The sequence below is a fragment of the Parasteatoda tepidariorum genome, chromosome X1, assembly GCF_043381705.1.
Source record: "Parasteatoda tepidariorum isolate YZ-2023 chromosome X1, CAS_Ptep_4.0, whole genome shotgun sequence".
NCBI lineage: Eukaryota > Metazoa > Arthropoda > Arachnida > Araneae > Theridiidae > Parasteatoda > Parasteatoda tepidariorum.
The window spans coordinates 20,639,579-20,658,752 of NC_092214.1; the positions used below are offsets into that span (position 1 = coordinate 20,639,579).

Consider the following 19,174-nt stretch of genomic DNA (forward strand, 5'->3'; position numbering starts at 1 on the left):
AGTTAAAGGCATTAGAGTAATAGAAGTTTGATGGTAAAAAATTGCATAGCCTGTAAATATAAAAATTATTTTTTCAAGAAAAAGGAAAAATCAGATAGTAATAATGAAAAAGAAATAAATGTAGCTAAGCCATATAATGTCACTTGACTTTAATGTTTAATTTTTAAGAGCTTATTTATTACAAATTTAATTTTTCACAAAAATACACATTCTAATTACAATAGGGAATGCTCCTTTAATTATCAGAAGAGAAAGTGAAACTGATAATAAATCTTTCATTATCCTCAGAATATGTTTCAGAAATTTTTCAAAAAAATAATAAATTCAATTTGATCATACATTTGTTTTCCTTTCATACAAGCAGTTGAGGAGTTGAATTTTGCCAATTTTTTTGGATACTTTTCATATAAGAAATAAATACTCATATAAAAAATAATGTAGTTAATTACAGAAACTGTGCTATATTTGTAAACAAAAGTATTTTGCCTTTCCTTCAGTGGAAAAGACTTCAGATAAAGTTAATTCAGTTCACAGATTGTTTCACAGACGTTCCATACCCTACTCATTTAAATCTTTTTTACAAATATCTTTTTAAACACAACAAAATGAATCCATAGAGAAAATTATTTTTAAATGTTTCCCTAAGAAATAGTAATCATTAAAATTCCCCACTTCTAATTTAATATAATTCCAACTGTTCAGATTTAAAGAATGAAAAACTGAATGTAAAAGTAAATCTAAATGTAAGCCCTCTCAATTATTATGGCTGATATCAAAAATTTTAAAAGCTGAAGAATTCAAAAAACAAATGAAAAATTTTGTATATAAAACAATTGTTGCTTGTCACACAGAGTGAGCCATACATTTGAATGGAATTTGATACATTTTAAACAAACTTTTGGTCGTTACATTGTTGCCACAACAGCAATAAAGTAAAAAATTCTCAAACAGATCTTTCAATTGAAACAAAAATGAAGTATGCTTCTTTTAAGATGTGTTTGATGACTACAGAGAACAAAAAATAAGAAAATGGTAAGAAAAACAAAATTATTCTCATTAACTAAAGATAACCCTTAAACAAATAGAAATGGCAGAGTTTATAAAATACAGTATAGGACCCCAAATCCAGCACTCATGGGACCGACGAAATTCCGTATTTCGGAATTTGACAAATTTTGGATCTCTTTCGGAAATTCCAATATGGCACCCATATATTACAATAATTCAATTAAACTGCTAATTTCAGAAAATTAATTAATTCCAATAAATTTAGTTAAGTTTTGATCGTAGTATACAGTTAATTTAAAACTGTCCCATCTTAAGAAATCTCATTATTGAAAATATAATCTATAGAATAGAAATAACAATATATATTTTTTATAAGCTAACAACAAATAATGATAAAAAAAACAAGCTAACAACTAAATACGATTAAAAAAACAAGCTATCAATTAACAAAAAAAAATGAGCAGTTAATAACTAATAAAAAACAAAAGAGTATAATTTACATCAAATAAGAAAAGCAGCAAAAGGGATAGAATTCAGTTTGTATCCCAAGTGGTAGCTTCATTATCAAAAGGGTGTGGCTAATTTATGGTCAAACTGAAGAGGGAAATGTGGGAACCAAAGAGTAAGAAGGGGGGAAAAACCAGTAGAGCACTTGCACAGCTGTCAAGATTGATTGATCAGTTTCTTCCAACTTGCTTTTCTTTATTTTGTTCATTGAAAATCCAGGTCTTTTTACTTTTCCCTTTCACTTTAGATATTTTAAACTGCTTTAGAAACAGATGTTTCCTTTGACAAAGATTTTTTTTTCATGCTTTTTTTTTAGAAAGATAAAATAAAGTTACTTACTTCAACAGAATAAAATTCCAAATAGAAAGAGAATATAACTGATTTTTTTTCTCTTATTAAAAAAATAGATTGGATTATGTGCCGAATTTTGGGATGCCGGATTAGGGGTCCCATACTGTACCATAATTTAATGAAAACTTTTACAATGTAACTTTAACTACATGTAAGACTATTCTGAAAGCAAAATTTCCAGCTAATTTACTTTAACCATTTACATTAATGTGATACACATTCTTAATTTATGTTCTAATTACATGTTAGTGATAAATATTCTTAATTTGAGAATTTTATGTTTCAACTATCATTAAAGTTTATTTTATTCCTAGTATTTACAACAGAGCTTACTTTGTTATAAATTTTTATGCATAATCATGCAAGAGGAAACAACCTTGGCTACAAAAATGTTACTAAAATACTTAGGGATTCAGAAGGAAATTTCAGAAGGAAAACTTCCAAAAAAAAATTTTTTTTTTGTAACCTTGCACTTCAGGTCCTTTCTAGAGCCCTAAGTTAAATTTCTACATTTACACAATGTAATAACTAATCAAAATAACTTAAAATGTGTTTAATTGTTTAACTATAAGCATTGGAATGTATCAAAAACTCAAGAAATTGAACATACAATATAATAACACAAGAGCCAGAAAGTAAGTGACAAAATGTACTCAAAATCAAGAGATCAACAATACTACAAACTAAGTTAGACAAAAATAAATAAATAAAAAGGCAGAAAGATCACTGAGCTTCTTATGTTCATCTAAATAAGGTAAACCTCAGGAGAGAGTATTTTTAAAACAAATACTGAAAGCCAAAATAATATAGCCAAAAATAAAATTAATATAATATAGCCCAAAATTAATACTATAGCCAAAATAAACCACAGAAAGAAAGAAAAATAACGAATAACAATAAGATGTTAGATAAAAAAAGAAAAATATTACACATAAGAAAGAATTAATCTTAACATAAAAAGTTTCCTTTATGAGTATTTTAAATTTGAACAAATAAATCTAACATAGTAAAAATAGGGAAGTATTCAGGATTTTTTCTCCCACTAACTCCAATTTTAGGTGTTTCACTTTGTACCCAAAAACTACAAAACAGAATCTTTCAAATAAGAACTCAATCTAGCCACTAATCAGGGCCGGTCCGAGGCATAAGCCTAGTAAGCGGCTGCATAGGACGGCTATTAAGGGAGGGGTGGGGTTAAGTTATGTTAGATTTAAAAAAAATTTTGGCAGCCTTTTCCCCTTCTTCAAGTTTTTTGCTTGCCTGTTGCAAACTAAAAGTTGTAATGAACTTATTTTCCTATTTCAAAATGTTGAAATATATCTAATAGTTTGGTAACAAATTAGCCCTTCAAACTGTGTAGCAAGGCAGCATTCCTTGTCTTAGATCTTATCAACAGTGCCGATGACATTCGGCCTCGATAATTTACAATCTACAAATGCAGATGACAGTCACTCATAGAGACTATGTCCTGTTGAGTATATTTTAATATTTCTTTAAGAAAACCCTTCTGGACTTGCCTATAGTAACTTTGTCCCACAAAATGTTCTAAGAAAAATCTGTGTTGTGAAGGAAAGGGCATTTTCTGGAAAGAAAAACGAGAAGTTGGAAATATTGGCGCAACCTTGGTCATTGGTCTACTCATAAAAAACAATTAATACGAAATTTCTAAGGTACGCAAATAAGTGAAAGATGGTTCTGATTTGTCAAAAAAAATAACAATTGCTATGTTAGAGGAAGGATATAACAGACACATCTTGACTTTAATGCTGCACAGTGCTTTTATAGAAAATATTCATCTAAAATTTTTATTAGTTTTTCAAATTCTAAAAGTATATCAACCATTTCAGATTCAAGTTACTTTTTGTTTCTTTCTAAAAGTAAAAATAAAATTTATTACTTTCCTTCAAGTTAAATAATACTTTTATAAATTTTCCCTTTTCATAACATAATGTTAAATTAAAAGCCTTTATAATCATTTTGTTTTATTTTATAGGTAAATAATTTGTTAACAATACTTTTATTTCAGTTAAAAAAAAAATCTAAAACATAAGATTGTTTTACTTTTAATTAGTATGAAATAATATGAGCTTGTTAGATAAGTATTGATTCTTTTAATTAATTATTCAATTAGTTCTTTTTTTCACTCATCTATTACGTTTTTGTTTATATTTTGTGATTGACAATATTTCCATTTTAAATTAAAATCATTAGTTGATTATTCCTTAATTTAATAATTTTATCCATGAGATTTGTTAAAGCAGACTTTAAAAAATAGTATATATTGCAATTTTATTAATTTTATGTGCTTCTATATTTAATGACTTAATTTTTTCTGTTTGTTACCACTCCTATCCATAAATTATAATCTAACACAAGATAATTTTTTTAAAAATAAAAACATATTATTCTTTTTCTAGTTTTAAAATTTAGTGATTACATTTATATTTTAGTTAGTTTATTTTTACTTTCTTACTGTATTTTTAAAAATTAATATTTTTAAAACTTCTTAAATATTAAACATTATATAGCTGTATTTAGTTTTTTTTAATATCGTATAAAAAGTTTGAAATATTTTAAAAGCGTTAAATTTTGACTTAATTTTTAAGATATTTATTACATTAATTTAAAAGCTACTAAGTTTTTAAATAACTTTATTTTATTTTACTAAAGACAAATATTTTTTTAATATATTTTTTACCATCCTTAAATTGCTACGTGGAAAGGACAAGGTCATGGACTTGTACTAATTGATGGGCTGCCCAAATTTGCATTGAAAATCTAAGGTAAAAAGATTTTAAAATGCTAGGTAGTTGCTGATGAGACATTGATTTAATCTCTTGCTGTTTTGCTGTGTTTCATGCTGCTTATTGTTTGTTAAGAATTAGAACAGCAAAAGCTACCTTTGAAAATGGAAAATTTCTAGATACTTTTATTATTTACCTGTACTATAAGTTCAATCATTTTGATTTAGAAAGAAATTACATTATAAGAGGTTTTATATCCAATACTTACTGATTTTATTTTTAAAAAAATGAAAATAAAAATCAATATAGGATTTTTATTAATACTGTAAATGGATTTCTCATAAAACTATAACAAAGTATATCTTCTTCTTCTTCCTTATCCCCAAAATTAGCAGGGCTAAACTATGTCCATGAAATTCATCACCCGGAGGAAGTCGGCCACCATAAGTGTGTTATTAAGAATGTCCCTTTTGTCCAGACCTAGACAGTCCAGTATATGTTGGGGGGAAGCCTGCATGTTGTGGCACCTGGGGCAGTTAGGGTAGATTTTAATACTACCCTCAAAAGAAAGGGACTTAAGGTGGCCGCTGATAAGCCTGGTAAGTGCAGTCTGGTCCTTGCGGTTGCACCGAATGTTGAGTGCACCTCCTGGACTGGTGCTCTGGTACCAGTGATGCTTGGGGGGTACGAGCCAGGAAGCGAGGTCTTCTTTTTTCTTTTTTGATGCCAGCTCCATGAAGGTGAGGGAATTTGGACTTATCAGATTTTCTTTCGTCCCCTCCTTAGCCAGAGTGTCGGCGATGTCATTGCCCAGAACCCCAAAGTGAGAAGGGATCCATTGGAGGTGGACTTCACGCAATCGTGAGAGGATTTTAATTTTTTGTAGGATTGAAGCACCTGTTTTGTCTCTCACCTTCCTCCAATGCGTTAAGTATTGTATGGAGCTGAGGCTGTCAGAGAGGATCCAGATGTTATTTTGATCCTGTAGTGTTAGAAGAGAATCCAGGGCAGTAACAAAGTATATAATAACTATAAGAAAGGGGCATGATCTACAGAAGAACTATCAAAATAATGAAATTGATTTTCAGTAAGCACTATAGACACAGTCTATGTTCCTTAGTATGACCCACATTAAAATGACTTTTTAATTGTAATAATTGATACATACAGTTCAGTTTGCTATTTTATTAACCAATGCTATTTTAATGCTCATTAGAACATCTACACTGAATGGCTGATTTTAATGACTGTAATTTCATTATTTTTTTTTAATTTCAAAAAAATCGATCAAAATGTAAAAGTTAAACATTTTTCCATTGATTATGAAACAATGGATAGCAAAAGTATCAAAGAAATTATTCAAACCAATATTTCATTTGATGTTACCGCTCAATAAATTTGAAACATTTTGAATTCTCTATGAATCAAGAAAAAGTGATGAGACCAGCTACTTTTCCTCCTAGGTGGACCTAAGCATATTTTATATTGAAAAATCAGTTGCTTTTCATTAGTGAGAATAAGAAGTGTATATAGAATTCTCATATGAAAATTGGAATCTCTAATATGCATTCATCAAAATTGTAAATTTCTATACAAAGAGTTCAATAAATTCATCAATCATAGTTTTCATGCTTGAAAATTGTATGCACTCTTTATGTAAAATGTTATAATAGGTAGTTTACTTCAGAGTTAAAACATATGGTATTCATATTCCTTTTGATATTGTTTTAATTTAAGATATTGCAGTTCTCAGGAAGCATGTTATTTAGCAAAAACCAGCCTCATAACCAACATAATGCTATTGGTTTCAAATAGAAATTAATATATTTCTGAAGGGAGTGAATATTTGATAAAATTTTGTGTTACTATAGAGCGACCTCACATTATTATGTCCATTTTGGTTTGGACCACAAGGGTTGTTACATAGAGCATTGAATGTATAATTGAATCAGTATAAAATACTAGATTACAGAAATAGATTTATGCTTTGAATAGCTAAGTAAGAAAATTAAAAAAAAAAATTGAAATCAAGGAGATACCTGATCATGAATGGCTGAGCTAAACAGCAACCAGATGTGTATTTACTTCTTATTTGTTGCAAATGCAACATATTCCGAACTCTTTGAGATGGAATAGCCTTATCAATTTTAGTCATAATAAGCTATATAAAAGAAAGAAACAATATGTCAAATATGAGATGAAAATGAAATAATAGGAAAATCTTATTGATGAGAAAATAACTCACCCCATATGGAATTTTAAATTCTTCTAACATTGCCAGAGCAACCTCATCCCACTTTTGAAAGCCTACTTTGCCATCAACAAGAAGAAATGTTCTCTTTAAACTATCAAAAAATAAATAATCAAAAATGTATTTTTTGAATAAAAAAAATCGTGCTATTAAGTTTTATATGTACACCAAAATTAACATTCAAAAAAATTGTTTCAATACCACAAAAGTTTTATTTTTATAACACTTTTATCATCAATGGGGCTTGACAAAAAATCACTTATATTACAAAGTCGTCAACTAATCACTGCTTGTACTTAGTGGAAAACTTTATAGATTAGGCAAAAAATCATTAAACATAGTGCAACTGTCAACATTCTCAACTATTTTGTTTTATGAAATAATTATACAATAAAAGAATACCACTTGAATTACAATATGAGATGGGATTTGATAAACATAGTTTTTAACATAAAAAAGATCTAAAAAATACTAGAAATTCATAAAATTTTTTTTTGAGAAAAAACTATAAAGCTAGGCATTTTCCCAGAATTCATTGCAATTAAAAGTCCAAAAACTTTCGTCATACCAAGGCACATAAACAATATTTCGTTTATAAGAAATAGTAATAGGAATTGAGAAGCACTTCAGATTCATATTACATTAAAAATGACAAGTTTTATAGCTTTTCAAAATATTATGTTTTGTTCTAAAGATTGTTTCTAAAAATTTTGCCACATTGGGTTCAAAAGAAAGATATTTTTCTAAACAAAGTAAAAATGAAAATGTAAGAATTATCATTATTTTTACAAACAAATTGGAAATAATATACCAGTTCATTATTGTTTTAGTCAATTACACACAATTTTCATTATATCACACATTTTTGTCTTTTAACAGATGCAATATACCAAGAGGGCACACAAAGTAATTGAAAAGAGGGAACCCTTCAGTTTCAATGAGGGATGAATTACTTTATTTACATATACACTGAAGTGTCAGTGAATTACGAGCCGGCAATTTAATAGAAATAGTGTAGTGCTACGCATCATATCAGCATACAGAAGAGCAGTGCTGTAGTTGGGGGAGAACAGCATTCCCCAAAATATTTGTTTTCAGTAAAAAAATTTTTTTAAATATTTGAAAAATATTCAAACCAATTTTTTTCCTTTTCATTCTTTTATTTCTTAATTTATTATTTTTTTTACAAAGTGAAACAAAAATTTCTGCTCAATTCAGGGAAATTCTTTTTTCTACTTTGACGGAAGTGTTGATTGCACTAGTCATATACAAAAGTGCAAATAAGGTTTCAAATCTGATTTGTGCAATTTTTGGAATTGTCTATAAACAAACACAATGAGAATATAAGAATAGTCCTGTTAAAATGTAATTTTGGAAATGTTTATCGTGCTTAAAATTTTTTAATGAAGTTGAAAAGCTAAAGAATCGGAGTAAATATTTAAATTGCATTTACCTGTATTTAATGAGAACAAAATCTTTATATAAAGTTGCTTTTATTTAATTTCAAGTGGTTTGTAAAATTTTGAATATTAAATGAGATATTTTGTTAAAACTGTTTCACATGTTTAATAATCTGGTAAATAAGGAAACCAATCTAAGAGCAAATAATTATGTTCAAGCAATACAAAAAAGAGGGGCTCATTTATAAGTGTCTTTATTCACTCATTTTTTATTTGAATAAAGACACTTTTAAAGTAAGTAACATAAGATATTGCAAATGTGAACTTCTCTTAAACTCTTACTGTAAACAAATCTGTATAGTACAGTACATACTACTTTTCAAGAGTGAATGAAGAATTGTGTATTCACTAATATTTAATAGAAAATTTATATAGTTTATTACATTATACAATTATTTTATAAAATAACTTAGATGGACATACCAAAGATAAAAATATTGTTTGTAGCCCAGGCGTTCGCAATTAATCCAATAATGGGTTGAAAATGGGGAGACATTCATGAAGAGCAAGACAATATGAGTCATGATTTATAGCTGCTCAACTACAAATGCAGGATGAAGTTCAAATTTTAATGAAAAGAACACGTCAAAGTAGTTTCGTTTCCTGGATGGTATTGTTACTATTCAAAACAATAATATTGATAACAAGTAATGAAACATAGCTTTTCTGTCTTCCTTTACATGATGAATGTAATGAATTATCAGGTTGGCCACTCAAATCAGATTTCAAATTTCCCAGAAAAATCATAAGATTTCCAGGTTAGTGTGTTAATTTTTTCTTATTAAGTAGAGGTGGGTACAAGAAAAGTGTCAATATTATAAAGTATTTTGCTTAAAATGTTATTTGTAATATATCATATTGAATAGATTGATAGATATATATTGCTTTTAATGAATAAAAAATGTTTTAAAGTGTTAGGTAGTTTTTGCATAAAATGTACCAAATAGAAATTACAGAGTGACCCAATAAAACTTTGGATAAGTACTGTTTAATATATTTTCCTTAAGCAAAAGAAAATAATTCCAGGTGATTATATATCAGTAAATTTTTATATTTATTTACATTTCAATATATAGCCATTTTATACTGTATTTTATCCAAGCAGTGCTCTTGATAAAGTTCATAGATATAATTTTCTTTAAACTAATATCTAAAGTAAAATGTTTAAGCAATGCTATTTGTTTTGAATTAGCACTATTATTTTAAGAGATATTCAATATTCGCTAAGGCAAAACTGTTAAATTTCTTGTTGCATATTCCATAGAAAAACACTAGATAAAATTCTTTAAATATTCTTTTTTTCATAGTAGAAAATTTAAAGAATTCCAATCTAACCACATGGTTTCTTTCATGGTTCACTAATATATTTTTGAAACTTATACCAGTTATAAAATTGATGATTAACAAATGAGGGTGGTCTCCACAAAACATTTATACCCTTGAAGGAAAAAGAATGAAGCAGGGCTTTGAATAATTTATGGATCATACGTATGGTTTCAAAATTGCTATCAGTTGTTTATTTTTAGTTATGTTACTGATAAGTTTCTAAAAATGGTGCATGCACAGTAATTTTTTATAATTTACGTGTTTTGAACATTGTTTTATGCATTCTTTTTTCAACAGTGAACTCCCGAGTTAAAAGTCTGCTTGTGACTGTTTTATTTTAGCTTCCTGTCTTTCCAACACCAAGAAACAAAAACTGTTGACCAGACTTTATCATACAGAAATAAAACAAAATGTAAAAGAAGAAAACTGCTAATAATAGATAGTAAAATGTATCATTTATATTTAAAAAATTTAAGATGTGTGTCCCTTTTTTTAGTGTTTTGCTCGATTATCTAAAAATTTGCTTATCCGCACTTCATGGGCCACCAAGTTCTGCGGATAATGAGGAGTTTACAGCTATTATTCTACTTTTTGTAATTAGAATTTTCTGTTTCTTTAAATTGCAACTGCTTACAAAATTCAGCAACATTAAAACTAGTTGATTGTATATTCAACAAATCTACTAGAAGCAATGAAATTTTAAAATTATGTGATTAAAAATATTATTACGTTTTCTGTAAAGTTAATGATAGTTAAATTAAAAAAAATTAGATTGCATCATTTTTAGTAATACATCCACTTAATTGCAGTTTTACCTCCTTTATTGTATTTCAGATAACTTGCTCATATGAATAAAATTTAATGAAAGCAAATTTATTTTAAATTAAATCATTGTTAAGTCTTCCTGTTAAAAGAAATATTTATCATTGTCAGTTCTCGCTTTATTGCATAAAAAAAGATAAAAAAATTTTAAGAAATATTTCCCCACAAGATAGAATCCTATTTCTTTTTTCAGTCAAGAATACAAGAGCTCTGTACTTCACAGTAAATTGTTTAACATTAAACAACATACTATGTAAGCATGGATGTAAAATTGAATATTTATTATTTTATTCATTTTACTTTAAAAAAAAAATGGACAGAACGTATTCTAACATTTTTTTAATGAAAAAAAGTATAAATTATCAAACTATGCATTAGATTAGTTTAATTTAATTATCAATTTAAATGTTTCTCAAAAGGAAATTTTTATACATTGTAGTATATTTAGGGAGATCCAGCCATTACATAGTTTACTCACTGTTTTTTTTGCTCATACATAAAGATAGGTTGAAAATTTGCTAAAAAATTTTTTGTTCATACTATTTGTTTCTTTTAAATTTATTGATTTTTATTTTCGACATTCAGTGTACAATTAACTTCAAAGTTGATAATGCATGCTTTAATAATGTAATTTTTAACTAATCTGCAAAAGTCTGACCAATCTTTTGATAGCAAATAGCAATTTATTTTTATGTATTTCTGTTATACTGGGATCCATCTTAGATAATATAAGTTTGCAAGTGCATGATTCTTTTGATACTATTTGGTAACAAAAATATTCATGTAAAACTATCCTCTTCTATTTTCGCTTCAGATATTTAAAAACAAGTTATAGTTAATCAATAATTATGATATCTTATTATTTGCTAAACATTTTTCCATTTTTACTTCTGAAATTCTTTTTTTTCTCTGTATTATGAAGGTGAATCTTTTTAAAATCTATGGTCTAGAGCAATAGGCTTTAAAATTTATGCGCAGGCATAGATTTCAATTATTATAAACAGACATAAAAACATAGATATTCATAGTTTATATGTACAAGTTGTCTTTCTTGCCGAAAATAATTTTTACATAGTTTAAGAAAGCTTAATGAAAGTTTGTATAAATAATATGATAGTTTGAAAAACTTTCCGTAAGTCATTAAGTACTAATTGATATTTGTTTTCATAGTTTATTCATTATTCACTAGTCTGTTTTTATTTTTAAGTAGAAAGATAAAGGTAAAAACAGAAGAAAATTCTAGAATTCATTTTTCATCAAAAGGAGCTGATTTGTTGAAAATTCATTCAGTGAGAGTAGTATGTATTTATTCTAACAGTAATTAATTTTTTCTATATTTCAATATCAATGTTAGCTTTAAGATCTAATTTTTGTTTTTTGAAGAAGAAAAAATGTGTGGACGTAATTTAGATTTAATTTTTGTTTTAGATCATTTTTAATTGTCTTCCACACCTTTCCATGAAACAATATTTTATGTAAGAATGTCATATTGATCATGCAATTATTGATAATAAATCAATAAAGGCAATAAATCTATGTTGCATGCACGGTGGTCCACATATGATGTTTAAACTCGGAAGTCTAAGTAAATAGCTTTCATTTTTCTTGATATCTTAAACTCTCTTTCCAATCTAAGCAAAACTATTTAAAGAGGAATGTAAATTTTTATATTTATGAGTGACTCTTTTTTTTAATCCTTCAATATTTGAAATTAGCTGTATAACATGTGAAGTTAAAATGAAATGCAAGCAAAATTGTGCAAACAATAGATCCAAAAAGAAAGTAAAAGGTAATATTAGTATTGATTTTTTTATTGTTTCAGTGGAAATTTTTCAGAATTATTTTTTAAGTTTACTTTTTAAAACAATTATTACAACTCAAAACAAATTTCTGTACAGCTGCCCTATTTGTTCATCTACACTTCCCTAATATGTAAACAAGTTATAATTTTAAGTACATTAATAGGATTGTTTGATTGTTAACAATACAATTTAATAATGTTATTTGTTTCACTTATAATGCTAAATCAATGGCATGACTTTAACTAACTTGATTATAAAGACAAGTATTGATGATTTAATGTAGCATATTTACCCAAAATTGATATATTTATGTTGAAAATTTATTTTTTAGTTATTTTTTTTTAAATACACAGTTTAGACTTATGAGGTTGGGCAGCTCTGACGAGCAGGGCACATTAACCAGAGGTCTATTGTACCCAAACCCTAAAATCATGATTAGCATGAAAGCCCTATGGCTGAAATAAAATTCAGCAAGCACCTTACAGGAACATCTTGCAGTTCCCAGGCATTGACGCTATGCTGCCCTAAATGTTCAAATCTTTTAGCAGAATAGTCCTCACAATCACAGAGTATGTTTCATGATGTCTCTTTTTCAAGATGACAACCCCTAGAAAGAGAATTGGATTCTATTCCCATTATGCACAGGTGTCTTCTGAGGATGCAGTGTCCAGTAAGAAGACCAATGATCTTCCTTAAACTGTTTCTATTAAGCTTTAAGAGCTCTTTTTGGCGTATACTAGGACAGTCACGATTTAGCTCCTTAGCTTGTCTCTGACCGTCAGCAGCGCGCCATTGCTCATGGACAATTTTGCCATAGAGCTTGAGTATGGATGCCCTAAATGAGGTGGAAGAGATTCCCAGTGCAGGTTCAGGGCCCTAGAAAATTGCATTAGAGCCAGTCCGTGCCACTTCATCAGCTAGCTCATTACCACCGATACCCATATGTCCAGGTACCCAATGCAGGGATACCCTGTTGTGGGTGGATAGGTCACAGAAGAGGTGAATTTACACCTTGACAGTGATAGGAGAGCAGCCTGACTGTCGGAACAGAAGTGGATAGTCGCATTTTGATATCCCTTGTCTAAGCATATCTTGCAGCACAAGATAACGGCATAGACCTCAGCCTGAAAAACGGTGGCATAGTTTCCCAGGGGAAAGTGAAGTTTGGTACCATCATTGGAGCAGTAAATTCCTGCTCCCGATTTGGCACCAATCTTTGAACCATCACTGTATCATATTAGACATTTGCCTTTAAAAATACACACAATTTTTAAAGCTTGGTATCAACTGATTTGAGTTGTCAACATAACAAACAAATGGTTTACCAAGAACTGGCAATGTAAACATCATCGTTCTTGGAAAATTGCGAGCTCAAGTTACAAACAGTTTCAAATTTTTAACATCGCAAAATCGGAGGCTGGAAAGTCTGGTCGGTTGAAGAAGTTCTAGTTATCTTGGCCAGGAAGGTAGGTTATACTTTAAAAGTCTTATCAATTGAGATAACAAATCATGCATAATTTTTTGTATTTAATTATTATAATATTAGTAATTGAAAAAATGACAGTTTGCACAAAGTCACCCCATCTGACAATACATGCCAACTTCTTCCATTTAGATGAGAAAAAATTCTTGTATATTTAAAGTGGATATAAAATTAATGCTTTACTATTTTATTTATAAGACCAGCTCATTATGCAGTGTACACACAATGTCTTACACTAATACTTACTCTACATTACTTTTATATTTTATATAAAAATAGTAACATATTAGAAATTTACTAGATTAAGCTACAAAGAGATTTTTAAAATTTTTATGCTTCATGTTTACATCAAAACATTATAAAGTATTTGGTTTTAATGAAAGTATGTTTGTAATATAAAAGTTATGTTACCATAAAAATAATGACATTAATAATGAAAATAATTATGAAAAGTAAAAATTAAAAAGAATAATAAATTATATAAAATTAATTAAAATATTATCATTTATCTATTATTATGGTTTGAAGCGTTTAATTAAGATATTTTAGTTAATTCATTCCAAACTTTAAATGTTCCAGGTGTTTTTTTAAATGTATTTTTAAACTACGTACTCTTACTCCAGTGTTGGTTATTTAATTAATTTTTTTATTCTTTTCATTAACTCTTAAATGAAAAATAAAGAGCCCCAATGATTTAATATGTAGGTACAAACTCGACATTTCTGATCCCAAATTATAAAACTTGAATACTCAAAGATAATTTCATTTGAAAAGGATTTTTACGTTCAGAATTTTTCTAAATTATAAGGCAGGCATAAGTTTGCATGATGTTAAAATTTGTATTTCAATGAGTCAAAATTAATAAATGAAATTACATGAACAAGAACTTTTCAAGATAGAAAGTTTAGTTTTAGAAGCAGAATTTCTTCACTTATGTTACTTAAAATCTATAATTTGCATAATTTTAATTTCCTCTTATACAGGATTTTGAATTATGTCAAGCATTATAATGAAAAGCAATATATTTTTATTAAAGTTCTTCAGAATGCTTCCAAGCGGTTGCATGTGGACAAAGACAATTAAATTAGGGGAAACCTAGAGATAATTCTCTGTTGACTTAATTTATGTTTTCAAAATCAAATTAGATCTATAAATAAAAAATTTGTTGTGTAATTTTTGTATTGTTAATGGATATATCCTTGCATTTAAATAAATTTATGCAAGATACAGTCTTGATTATATATTAATCTAACTTCCAAGTACATTCAATTATTAGACAATAAGAATTCATTCATTTTCATAGAATGCACTTATTTCTGGGAAAACTAACTGCAAGAAAAAATATAATCACTAAAACATGAATTCATGGTCAATACCATAAAATAATCATCATCAGTAAGTAGCTTCTTTGCATTATCAACTGTAAGTTTTATTTATTTCTGTCTAAGATATTAAACTATCTCATAAATGCATAGCTTTTATTTGAGAACTAAATTTTTAACTTTATTTTATTTAATAAACTATACATATTATGACAACAAGTTAAAATTTCCACATTTAATTGTAAAGGAAATACAAAACTTTTATTAATCTGGAAAGTAGCTCTATTATTCTACTTCAAAATAATTAAGTTCTATATGGGAAAAACTATTTTATATTTATACCCAATTTTAAAATAAATGTATTATGAGAGTACATGTGGCTTATGCATGGCACATCTTCTGGGCTGTTCAATGGTACGAGAAATACTTTTTAAAAATTTTCTTCTTGGTTCATTTATTAATTAATTATTTAAATGACTATTAGGCTCATTATACCTAAATATTTACTTAGGTATTAGATTTGGGGTTATCAATTACCCTTCCAGATAGGTCAATGATCTCTAGCAACCCTGAATAAATAGGAGGGATGCTGCTGGATGTATACTGATTGTCAATCGTTAGCTGTTGATTCATTAATGATGATCTGCTTCAGCATCTCAAAAAGTGTTGCATAATAGTTTTAGCTGGGTTCATAGCTGCTGGCCAGTAAATGGCTCAAACTACGTTGTGCACAGTAGGTCAGTCATTCACTTTCATATAAGTGAAAGAGACAGAAAGTGTACACTGACCTATCGTTTTAGCTGCTGGCTTCGTGCAATTTTGTGATGCTGAACCAGCAGATTTGTCTTAGCAGGGATATAATGAATGGTATTGCTGGAACAATATATTTTTTTGCATCAGTCCAACATTCATTTTTTCATTCTTAGTTTCTGATAAAAATATAAAGCTTAAGAGATTATTCTACGTGATAATTAACTTAAGCAACTTAAATTGGAACTAAATTAACTTGAATTGGAAATATTTTAAATTTCACAAATATAAATGAAACACAATAGAATGAATAGAGAAAAAAAAGAACTAATTTAATAACTAATTAAAAAAATGAATACTACTCTAACATTATTTCATACTAATCAAAAAGAAAACAATTTTATGTTTTTGAAGTCTTTCTTTAACTAAAATACCACCTTTTGTTTCTTGTTTTCCTTAAAAACTTTTGTATTAATTGGTTTTTGTGAACGGACCACTGTTCAATATTGCACCAATATTTGCAACTTCCCATTTTTCTGTACAGAAAAAAAGTTACCTTCACATAAAAAATTTTTTAGATCATTTTGGGAGGTGAAATTTCTATACTCAAGTCACTCCCATTGTTTTGAAATGCTTTCTTGAAGAAACAATAAAAGAAACTCAGCAGGCCTTAGTCTCTTTTAAGTGACCGTTATCTCAGCATCAGCAGATCATAAATTATATGGGCAGAATGCCATCAGCACTAGTGAAAAGATCTAAGGTTATTTTCTTATCACAGTTTTAGATATTTTCAATATTTATTTTAGGAGTTTTATTTGATTAAGTTATTTTTAATTTTCAGTTTTCAACAAGCAAGCGGAAAACTTTTAGATGGGGGAAAAAACAGCAAAAAGGTTTTTTTCTTCTTAAATCTAGCCTTACTTGACTCCAGCGACTTCCTTACTCAGCACCGTAAGCAGTCACTTACTAAGTTTATACCTCAAAAAAGCCCAGGTTTCACCAGCGATGAAATTAATAAGAGAAATAAAATTTTATTTTGCTATTAGGTAATTTTTTTTGGCAATGTTCAATCGGTCCCTACGATCAGTAAAATTTTGAGAATGACTTGCAAAATTCAGCAGAGTTGCAGATGAGAGTGCAAGAATCCTTCCAACTGATTCCCGCACAGTGCAAGCACATGCGGATAATCAAGTTTTTCCTCGAATATTCAAAATGATTGGAGATTTCATACGGTATGCCAAAATGAATTGTGGTTGAATGAATTGTAAAAATGATGAAGGGAACAATATGACAACCCCACTTTTTGTGTATTTCATGGCAAAAATGACATGGTAAAGAAAAAATCTCCTTTTTGGGAATGGGGAAATTACACACTTTTTAAAAATATCCAATGAAAAAAGAAGTATGTTTAAACACTTTTTAAAAACGCTATACACCCTGTTTTATTAACTTGCTTACATTTGATATATAATATAAAGCATAATGATAATATAAAGAAATAACTTGTTTAAAAACTTTTAATAAAGTTTATTTGCATGAATTTTATCTAAAATGTTAGTATTTAAGAAAAGTATTTAGGATTGAAGTTGATTAACTAATTTAAGTAATTTTTAATTTATTAGTATGCTAATGTAAAAACAAAAACTAAACAGCAAAAACATCAAAAATAAAGTGTTTTTTCCACTTATTTACCACAAAGTCAAAAATATGGTAGGTTCTATTATTTTAACTTACAAAAAATAAGCTGGTTCATTAATAATGTAAAAAATAATAAAATTTTAAAAAGTTTCACGAAATAAAAATTAAAAAACTATGAGAAAGTACACAAATTAAAAGTGTGTTCTGCAAGCATTTTTAGAAGAAAGCACAAACTTTTTGACCTTTAATATGACTTTTAGGTAACTAGAGAATAACCCTAAAAAGCAAACAATAAGAAAAACTCAGATCTCAATTTTCTTGCATTTTATTACTTATGGAGGAAACAATGCAGTACTCCAGCCTTTAATATGATGCACTATTTTTTGAAGTTAAAAATTTAACGATATAATGGAATAACTCTAAATATTTTAGCTCATAGGCCCACAAATTTTAGGACCATTTATGACAGGGCTCCCTAAAATTCAGGTTTTTAAGAAAAAGCCCAGACCACATGGTTTTTTTTTTAGGAGATTACCTAATTTCAATTAGAGATAAGTGGGTTTTTTTCTTATATTTTTCATGCATACTTAAATATATTAAATACAATAACAAGACATAGTGTACCTATACTAAAGAAATATTTTTTGATAATTACCACAGGGAAAAATAAAAGAAATTGCTATGAGAATAACTATTTCAGTCATTTTTGTGCCTTTTAAATGGATAATGAATTGCATAAAGATGAAGTTACAGAAATGACTCTTTATAAAATGTAAGCCATTTTAAGCTATGTGATTAGTTTTAAATTATAAATAAACACATAATTTGCTGTAAAGTTATGAATGGAAGTTTTAGAAGTATTGTATATATTCATGAAATGAAATGCACACATCTTTTTATGGCACATGATGTGTTAATCTGTGTTTCTCAATGAATGAATTCCTTATATGTCATACAATGTACAAGATATCACAACTTTTATAATTTTTGCTTCGATATGAATAAAAAAAGATAATAAATTTCAAATATTCAATTTAAGATTTTAATGAACTCAACTTATTTGTTTATTTTTTGAAGTATTTAAACATAACAGAAAGTAAAATTTGCTTTTCAGTCTTTACATGATTTCACAGTTTCAACTGAACTAATCAAAAATTAAAGAATATTTTTTCAAGTCCAGTTGCCATAAGAGAAGCAGTGAATAATTGAGTAATTAGATGAGATGTTTTAGCTTTTCATTTTATATTCAAAATTATGATTTTCTGCACATTATGAGTTCAATATTCTTAACTTTACCTTTTTTTTTTTTTTTTTTTTTTTTTNTTTTTTTTTTTTTGCAAAAGGTATAGTCTGTAATAGAAATTAAAATAAAATGGGAATATCTAGGTAATTTTTTAAAATCTCATTACAGACAATTTTTTAACTGAAAAACTTATTTCTGTATTCTTCTGTATTGTTCAAAAATATTAATTCATTTTGAGATATTGGATACATATATCGTTTGGTTTAGTGTATCAAACCATGAACCAATCTAAATAAATTATACATAGAGTGTATGCATATTATACATAATTTGTTTTTCAGATAAATAATGTATTTTATTTTGGTAATAAATTTTTTAAATCATTTACATTATTTTTTCACATATTAAGTTCATTTATATTAAAATTTGTTTATAAATATCAGATAGCTGAAATATGTTTTACTTCT

At 27.6% G+C, this 19,174-nt stretch overlaps 1 protein-coding gene across 3 annotated transcripts in view; it reads right to left on the bottom strand.

Moving 5' to 3' along the window:
• LOC107456901 (GTP-binding protein 8) overlaps positions 1 to 19,174 on the bottom strand; it is a 56,424-nt gene that overhangs the window by 10,764 nt on the left and 26,486 nt on the right. For all 3 annotated transcript variants that reach the window (XM_043040069.2, XM_016074875.4, XM_016074877.4), the window contains 2 exons: positions 6,856 to 6,955; positions 6,650 to 6,771 (listed from right to left, as the gene is read on the bottom strand). In XM_043040069.2, coding sequence (XP_042896003.1) covers positions 6,650 to 6,771; positions 6,856 to 6,955 — 222 coding nt within the window. The remainder of the gene's footprint in view (positions 1 to 6,649; positions 6,772 to 6,855; positions 6,956 to 19,174) is intronic.